This window comes from Staurois parvus, unplaced genomic scaffold (genome assembly GCF_062004578.1).
Source record: "Staurois parvus isolate SC_StPar_1 unplaced genomic scaffold, SC_StPar_1.0 ptg002218l, whole genome shotgun sequence".
Lineage (NCBI taxonomy): Eukaryota > Metazoa > Chordata > Amphibia > Anura > Ranidae > Staurois > Staurois parvus.
Window position 1 is genome coordinate 54549 of NW_028320014.1, and position 9908 is coordinate 64456.

The 9908-nt window shown below is 45.4% G+C and overlaps 1 protein-coding gene across 1 annotated transcript; it reads left to right on the forward strand.

The window, feature by feature from the left end:
• Window positions 1-671: 671 nt before the first annotated feature.
• On the forward strand, window positions 672-9690 carry LOC149431539 (SLAM family member 9-like). Its single transcript, XM_089665494.1, has 3 exons — window positions 672-978; window positions 4559-4816; window positions 8118-9690. Exons 1-3 carry the CDS (start codon window positions 672-674, stop codon window positions 8252-8254), a joined length of 702 nt encoding a protein of 233 aa, XP_089521620.1. The 3' UTR covers window positions 8255-9690.
• Window positions 9691-9908: the final 218 nt, after the last annotated feature.

Consider the following 9908-nt stretch of genomic DNA (forward strand, 5'->3'; position numbering starts at 1 on the left):
CATATAGACCTCCCCCCTGCCCCCTGCAGTGCCCTCTAGCTTGCTGCAGAGCCTTCATAGTACCCCAAACCTCTAACAGTGTCCCACAGTGCCCCCAGCCTTCTAGTCTCCCATAGTGCCCCATGCAAAGTACCCAGCCAACTATAGCCTTCCATCCCCGTTCTCTCGAAACCTCATCCCCTACAGAACCACCAAGCTGCAGAGTTCCCTAACCTCCCCCAGAACCTTCATCCTCCCCACAATGACTCGCAGCCCCATCCAGAGCCTTCAATACATATTTTAATATATTGTGTAAGTATAGACTTTTTTTTACTGTTGGGTTATGTTGGGTTTTGTAGGAATTTACCAGGCCCTGGTCTCAGTAAGGTTGAGAACCCTTGCTTTAGAGTTTCCCAGGGACAAGGACAATGGCTAGATGACTGGGTCAGACCAACGTCAAAACTGCAGCTCTTGAGGGATGTTCCCGGTCTGCATTGGTCAGGACAGACCAAAGAAAGAAAAAATGGCGAAAGGGAGACAGGGCCATGGGCGGCCAAGGCTCATTGGTGCACATGGGGAGGGAAGGCTGGCCCGCGTAGTCCGATCCAATAGAAGAGCTGCATATAATGAAATGTAATATGATGTAATGTCTGGTGACCGCTGACACCAAGTATTGTTCTATATCAGATGTGATGAGTGAGGACCCCTGTGAGAGAAATGTCATTGGTGCTGTGGGAGGAGCTGTCACTCTACAAGTCAGCTACACTGGGGTCAGAAAAATTATTTGGACTTTTGAAAAAATCAGTTCTGCTTTCGCCACAACAAAACCAGGAGAACCTGTTGATATTGAGCATAGAGAGTATAAAGGAAGACTGAGCAGCACATCTGATGGATCCTTAATCATAACTGAGCCGAGACTGGAAGATCGGGGGACCTACAAGGTACAAATCAGCATTGGGGAAGAGATACAGATCTGCAGATACCATCTCACAGTGTTCAGTAAGTACAATCTTTAGCAATGCCTATTTGACACCAGACACATGATCAGATTCACACAGAGTCTCTTTTAATTTGATATATATATACAGTATGTACTGTCTGCAGTCTCTGGTCATCTCCTGTACTATGTCTGCAGTCTCTGATCAACTCCTGTACCATTTCTGTAGTCTCTGGTCATCTCCTGTACTGTGTCCGCAGTCTCTGGTCATTTCCTGTTCTATGTCCGCAGTCTCTGGTCATTCCCTGTACTGTGTCCGCAGTCTCTGGTCATCTCCTGTACTGTGTCTGCAGTCTCTGGTCATCTCCTGTACTGTGTCCGTAGTCTCTGGTCATCTCCTGTACTGTGTCCGCAGTCTCTGGTCATCACCTGTACCGTGTCTGCAGTCTCTGGTCATCTCCTGTACTATGTCCACAGTCTCTGGTCATCTCCTGTACTATGTCCGCAGTCTCTGGTCATCTCCTGTACTATGTCCGCAGTCTCTGGTCATCCCCTGTACTGTGTCTGCAGTCTCTGGTCATCTCCTGTACTATGTCCGCAGTCTCTGGTCATCCCCTGTACTGTGTCTGCAGTCTCTGGTCATCTCCTGTACTATGTCAGCAGTCTCTGGTCATCTCCTGTACCATGTCCGCAGTCTCTGGTCATCCCCGGTACTATGTCCGCAGTCTCTTGTCATTTCCTGTACCGTGTCCGCAGTCTCTGGTCATCTCCTGTACTGTGTCCGCAGTCTCTGGTCATCTCCTGTACTGTGTCCGCAGTCTCTGGTCATCCCCTATACTGTGTCCGCAGTCTCTGGTCATCTCCTGTACTATGTCCGCAGTTTCTGGTCATCTCCTGTACTATGTCCACAGTCTCTGGTCATCTCCTGTACTGTGTCCGCAGTCTCTGGTCATCTCCTGTACTGTGTCTGCAGTCTCTGGCCATCTCCTGTACTATATCTGCAGTCCATTGGTTCAAAAAACTTTTTTCTTGTTTTCCTCTTCTAAAACCTAGGTGTGTCTTATGGAGCGAAAAATACGGTAGGTAGAAGAGTATTTGAGGGAGTTCTAATGGAGTTTCCGACAGAGAGAAGGAGATAGAAGGGAAGGGATACAGATATAGATGGATCATCACGGGAAAGGAGAGAAACTAGGAATTTGGATATGGACTGGGGTAATTGGAGGGGGTAATTGACAATTTAAAAAAAAGCAATATTTTTTATTTACTGCTATAAAACATATCCAGTAGGAAAAAAAATTAAAAATCTGATTTCTTCATAAATTTAGGCCAATATGTATTCTGCTACATAATCCCAATAAGCGTATATTGATTGGTTTGCGCAAAAGTTACAGCGTCTACAAATGGCGGTATATATAGTGTAATTTTTTTTTTTTACTACTAGTAATGAACTCAACAGGTGGTGTACTGCTAGCAGATTGGGTGCAAGGACCTGTGGCACCCATGGCTGTACCATAACTCCTCTCAGTGGAGCCTGTTGAGAAGACTTGACATTTTATAGAAGGGATAGAGATCCCAGATGAGGAGCAAAGAGAAGTCTGCACTTTTTTAGGATGTGGGTCTTTCAGGTAGTGTTGTCAACGGGCTGCATGGCAGCTCCTCATATGTCTTGTCAATCATGTGGTGCCCAAGTGGCTGGTGTTTTGGTCACGCTTGATCCGCTTCAGACAGACATTGCAAACAGCAACAGTGCGGTCTGCTGCACATGCGTTGAAAAAAGCCCACACCAGAGAACTTTTGGGAGTCTGCCGGTAGTCAGCAGCACCCTGCCCCTGTGGAGCTCTGTCATGTGATGCCATCGGTTGGCCTGCCCCTGGAGGACATCCTTCTTCATTGGAGTTGTGCCTCCTCCTCACTTTCCTCCTCTGCTCTCTCAGGCACCCAAGTACAGTCAGTGACCTCATCATCCTCTTCCTCCTCTTCTCTGGAGCAAACTTGGCATTTGTCCTATGGCTGGGGGAACATGACTGTCGATTTTTTTTCCCTCACTGGCACCCCCTCTCTCTAGGCTCACGTCACTCCTTTCCTCAACCTGGGAACCAACATATAGACCATCCCTACTCACCACCATGGGCAAGGCCAAAGAGCTGTCAAAGGACGCCAATATTGTAGACATGCACAAGGCTAGAATGGGCTACAGGACCATCAGCAAGATGCTTAGTGAGAAGGAGAGAACTGTTAGAGTGGTTATTCGCAAATGGGGGAAATACAAAAATAACCATCAGTCACCTTCGGTCTGTAGCTCAATGCAATATTTCACCTCGTGGGGTAAGGATGAGCATAAGAAAAGTGAGAGATCAGTCCAGAACTACACAGTAGGAGCTTGTGAAGCATCTCAAGGCAGTTGGGACCACAGTCATCAAACAAACCATTGGTAACCAGGGGCGGACTGACAACTCATGGGGCCCTTGGCAATAGGGGATCATGGGGCTCCTGTGTCCTTGCCCAAACTCAAAAAAGCCTATGAAAAAGGTACCAGGGGCATCTCATGGGGCCCCCTACTGACTCCGGGCCCTTGGGCAGTGCCCGAGTTTCCAAATGGTCAGTCCACCCCTGTTGGTAACACAATACACCGCCATGGATTAAAATGCTGCAGTGCCTGCAAGGTCCCCCTCCTCAAGAAGGCACATGTACAGGCCCATCTGAAGTTTGCCAATGAACATCTAAATGGTTCAGAAAAGGATTGGGAGAAAGTGCTGTGGTCAGATGAGACCAAAATTGAGCTCTTTGGTATTAACTCAACTCGCCGTGTTTGGAGGAAGAAAAATGCTGACTATGACCCTAGTAACACCATCCCTACAGTCAAGCACGGAGGTGGAAACATTATGTTTTGGGGCTGCTTCTCTGCTAAAGATAAAGACCGACTTTGTCGCATTGAGGGGCCAATGAACAGGGCCATTTATTGTCCAATAAATCCAAGATTTATTGTAAAATCTTGGATGAGAACCTTTTCCCCTCAGCCAGAACACTGAAGATGGGTCATGAATGGGTCTTCCAGCATGACAATGACCCAAAACATACAGCCAAGGCAGCAAAGAAGTGTCTCAAGAAGAAGCACATTAAGGTCATGGAGCCTCCAGACCTTAATCCTATAGAAAATATATGGAGGGAGCTGAAACTTTGAGTTGTCAAGTGACGGTCAAGAAACCTTAAGGATTTACAGATCTGTAAAGAAGAGTGGACCAAAATCCCTCCTGAGATGTGTGCAAACCTGGCAACCAACTACAAGAAACGTCTTACTTCTGTACGTGCCATCAAGGGTTCCTCCACCAAGTATGAAGTCATGTTTTGCTTGGGGATCAAATACTTATTTTACTCACTTTACTGCAACTCAATTTATAACATTTCTATCATGTGTTTTTTTTCTGGATTTTTGGTTGATATTCTGTCTCTATCATTTAAAATACAAAAGCCTCAGTGCCCTAGTGGTCCTTTAATTTTCCCATTTAGCATTTAGCTTCCAAAACAAAATTGTAATATTCATGGATTTTACATAATTAATAATGACATTTGTAGCACCAGGGTTAGGAGTTTTAATACTTTTCCGGAGAGACGTTTACAATGTTTATTGCTCCCATCCTCCAGGTAACTTAACAGTTGAGGATATCGCCATCATCTCCAATGTGATGGATAATAAGACGTGTGAGGTCATCTTGGGATGTTCAGTAAATAGAAGCAATGTGACCGTCGCCTGGAGGAGTGTAAACAGCAGTGACATTACCCCGATACAGAATGTTGTGTTTGTACCTCCCAGTAATATCAACTTTACCTATATATGCACAGCAGAAAATCCAGTCAGTAAAGTCTCGAAAGCTATCCTTCCCTGGTCATACTGCAGGACCGGTAAGTACATTTACAAGTTTCTTCATTTTGGAAAGTTCAGAACTTAATTCAAATTTCAGTAAATTTTCAGGAGTACATTTTCACCTGATAAACAAAATATTATTTACACATGTAACACCCCCTGGGCTTAACTAGGAAGTTTTGTTATTTCATTTTTTTTTTTTAGATAGAGGCTGAGTAGCAGCCTGGGATGGGTCAGCCTAGGAGTGAGGCAGAAGTTCACCTCAGGACAGGTTACGGAGGTTCTGCAGATCAGGGCTTCTGGAGCCCTCTCACCTTCCCAGAAACTAGAGAACTTTCTGGAAGAGGGGTGGTGGAGGGGAGGAAGCTCAGATATGCATGTTTGAGGGACCCTGGCCAATCCCCTGGCAGGAGGCTGGGCGAGGTGTCCAGGGCAACCCTTAAAAATGACAAAGACTGGGGAGTAGTGGGCAGTGCAGGGTGGAAGATGGAGTGGGGAAGGCTTAAGTGTGTAGCCTGAGAGGGGGCCCCAGGGAGGGGAGCCTACGTGCATGCAGGATGCTGGAGAGGAGGATCTCCTCTGCTTCAACGTGCAGCCTGAGCAACAGGGAAGGAGCCAGCCCAGCATGAGACCTGAAGGCAGCAACCAACCCACTAAGCTAGCAGGAGAGAACAGTGTGAATACTCCTACACCCCCTGGGACAGATAAGGGGAGAGGGCAGTCAGGTGTAATACCCAACTAGCTTCTCATCCGGGACTGTTCAATTGGTAGCTCCTGGGCTCCCTTGCTCAGGGATATTCTCAGGCAGCTGGGTCAAGAGAAGGAATCATCAGGGGTCTAAGAAGGTACACCAAGGAGCATTTAGTGCTCTCTAAGAAGAGACTGTTGCTATCTGCATTTTTTGTACATAGTTGCTCAGAAGTTGTTCTAAAGTTCTTCAGGTCCTTGGGCATCCCATATACCCCTAGACCCCATCCAAATTGTTAACCCCCAATAAAAAAAACAACAAAACCAAGCTCAAGGACTGTTTACTGTCTTCAAGTGTACAGGTGTGGGAAGTACATGTTACCTGGCTGTGCAGAGCTTAAGGGGGACCCAATTCAGAACCAGCGGCCCCTAAGGGGGTAGTGCTACACAACTATACAAGTATTTATATTATATTTATACTGGTGACTGAGATAGATCCCTGCTATGTCTTTTTTTGTTTTCAACATACTGAAATGTCTGTTTGTAGTTGGAATACCGTAGACTTGTTTGTATTTCCTCCTACCCCAATGTCTGCGTGGTTTATGGCTTGTGTGACAACTAATATTTCTACTTTTATGCACCATCTTTGATCAGGTATCATCCAGGGTCACCATCTACCTTCCTGGACTGAGATACCGGCTCAGAGTCTTCACAGTGATGTAAACCTTGGTGCCTGTGCCATTCTTGGCTGTCCTCACAGATAGACCCTTGCTGCAGTCTCATGTTGTTGTCTTGCTAAAAAAAAATTACAATGTACAGTCTGAGTGATCACTGGGTGTATGTGTGATATGTAGGGGATTTATACCAACAGAGGTCCACTTTGACCGAACACACTACCCATCAAAATTAAAACAACAATCAACTGACCCATTTGTGCAAGGTTACATGAGATGAACAAAACCTAAGCAATGAGCAGTCAGGAAATTGGCAATTTCAGAAGGACGTCAGCAATGGCATCCATGTTTTTGTCAGGAAAGTTTTCCTGTGACCCCCTCACCAGTCATCCAAGCCTCATTTGTCTACTTTGTTTGGGTTTGCCTAAAAGTGTTGGTATAATACAGGAGAAAGTGAATATCTTGTGTATTTAGTAGGGCAATATAACCCTTACTTCTACCTTCATTTCAGAATGAATACTTGTTTGTATGTCCTCCTGCTCCAGTATCTTTGTAGTGTATGGCTTGTGTGACTACTAATATTTCCTGACCCTCTTTTCATTCTGGTTTTGGGAAAATATTTATCTGTTTTGTCTGTTAGAGACCAACCACAGCTATTAATGTTGGGACCGTAAAGTGAATGTCTCAGTTGTGATAATTTAGAGTAAAGCGATAGATTCTCTCGAAAGCTCACACTCTCACCTGTCCACCCGCTGATGCTCATCTTTGCCACACTCCCCCATTTCTCTCTTTGTCCATTGGAGCCATGCATTTAAATTCTGTGCAAGCTCAATGTTGGTCAATGTCAAAGCTTCCAGGGGGTTAATGGTCTTCTCCTTCCCAGGAATGGTGATGAACCACTTCAGCCTGAGCACTGCATCCACAGAGGAAGGGAGAAGGTCACATGATCTCCCATAACCAGAATGTGGGAATGGTGATTGGCCACTTCAGTCTGAGCACTGCATCCTCAGAGAAAGGAAAAAGGTCACATGATCTCTTATAACCAGAATGTAGGAATGGTGATTGGCCACTTTAGTCTGAGCACTGCATCCTCAGAGGAAGGAGGAAGATCCCATGATATCCCCTTATCAGTATGTAGGAATGGTGATTGGCCACTTTAGTCTGAGCACTGCATCCTCAGAGGAAGGAGGAAGATCCCATATCCCCTTATCAGTATGTAGGATGGTGATTGGCCACTTTAGTCTGAGCACTGCATCCTCAGAGGAAGGAGGAAGATCACATGATCTCTCATAAACAGTAAGTAGGAATGGTGATTGGCCACTTTAGTCTGAGCACTGCATCCTCGAAGGAAGGGAGAAGGTTGAGGACCACCTCATACACAGTATTTCGTAGGACTTCAATGGATGAATGGAGGAGTGGGGAAGCATGACAAAGGTGAGCATTGGTGGATGGAGGGGTGAGCTTTCAAGAGAACCTGTCATTTTGCCCTGAACTGGCAAAATAACAGATTCTCTATAAAGGAGCCATACCAGCAATAATGAACTCTGTCCAGTAACTAGTGCTACCAAACCTTACATGGCATCCTTCACAAACAAATGCTGATTTTTTTATAGCAGGGTGGTGAACCCCCACAAAGTTTATCCTCCACAACATCATTTTGAAGAGTGCCTAGCATTAGACATGTGTAGCATGCTCAGCAATACAAAGGTGTAACACTTACTGGCATTTACTACCTCCCACAGAGATCACAGTATTCCCCATGACAATGCCTTCATCTGTTTTTCTCTCCAGATGATTGGCACCATCTTTGTTCAGGCATCATTGATGGTCACCATCTACTTTCTGGACCGAGATGCCAGCTCAGACATGACTCAGTGATCTAAATACTGGTTCCTATGCTCAAATGTGTGACATAGACCAGCCCCTGCTGCAGGCTCTTACAAATGTAATAACGCTCTATGACATCTTCTACTTCCAGAAATCAAAGAGGAGACCAAAGTGAACCGCGTATGTTTGGTGACATCTGGCTGTGTGCTGCTGATCTGCTGTTGTATACTCATCCATCACTTGAAGACTGAGGTGATCACACAACGTCCAAGTACAGACAATTTCTGAAGACCATACACTGGGCTCACTGCAAGGAATATCTGATCCTCTGCAAGCCTCCATACATAAGTGTTTTTCATAAGTCTGTTTATGTGGACTGATAGCCATTAAGGACTCATCAGTGATATGGCCATGTTGAAATACAAGCCAAAGTTGTTTTAGTTCAGCACTGCAATGAGTTTTGCTGGAACAGCCCTGTATTGTACATACATTTTGGGTATTTAGAGATATCTCCAAGCCAAGAAACACAAGGCAATGATTTGGAGAAGATCGTTCCATGTCCGGTTTCACTGGCCAACCTTGAGTGGTGTTCTGAAACCATTTAGAAATCCAGATCCACAGAAGCCCGTCCACTCGCCATTCACGGTATCTGTCACGGCACCCGCCACATCCCTCTACCGCTTGGCAAAATTTTGAACAAACGCCGCCAAGTCCATGAGCGGCTCCCTTCCAGGTTATGCAGCCTACTTCAATATTCAGTCTGTTTATGTGGACTGATAGCCATTAAGGACTCATCAATGATATGGCCATGTTGAAATACAAGCTAAATTTGTTTTAGTTCAGCACTGCAATGAGTTTTGCTGGAACAACCCTGACACTGTACATACATTTTGGGTATTTAAAGATGTCTCCAAGCCAAGAAGCACTAGGCAATGATTTGGAGACGATCATTCCATGTCCATTTTCACTGGCCAACCTTGAGTGGTGTTCTAAAGCCATTTAGAAATCCAGATCCACAGAAGCCCGTCCACTCGCCATTCACGGTATCTGTCACGGCACCCGCCACATCCCTGTACATCTCGGCGGGAATTTTGAACAAATGCGGCCGAGTCCATAGGCGGCTCCCTTCCAGGTTATGCAGCCTTCTTCGATCCATCCTACAGAGTGAACTGCGGTCCTCTCTGTTCACCATCTCATCCTGCATGCTGAGCGAAGGGTTTCTAGATGTAAGTTTTCTGCAATAAAGTATCTATGGTTTTAACTTTCACTGACCTGGCGCCCTCCTTTCCCTTCGGTTTATCTCTGAGGAACCCCCACATCCTTGACGAGGAGCTGCCGGTCCCATCCCATGTGCCCTGTTTCCTTGATCCACTTCTTCCTCATTCTGCCCATCCTATGGACGTATGGACTTTTTTGACAATTGTCACCACATCCATTGTACAGTCAGTTCCAATTTCTCATTTATCCAGCTATCTGTATTTATCCGTTACTATCTCATTTATCATTGCGTGAGCGCTGAATATAATTGCTCATTGTATTGATGATCATTGTATGTAACACAGAAATCCAGATCCTCGTGACTTACAGTATGTTAACATTGGAAAACTACTAGACCTGTTGTTTCGAAGAGTCAATGTTAGATCTGGAGTCCCCCGCCGGTCATCCTGTTCAAGCTGTTACCATTGCTTACTCTGCTTGTAACGTTAATAAAGACATGTGCAAGACCTGCTGACAGGGAACTCAGTGCCTATCTCTATATATTTATTTCAGGTACTTATATAGCACCGTCAATTTACACAGCACTTTACATATATATTGTACATTCACATCAGTCCCTAACCCTCAAGGGGCGTACAATCTAAGGTCCCTAACCTACATTCATACATACACATACTAGGGACAATTTAGACAGGATCCAATTAACCAACTAGCATGTCTTTGG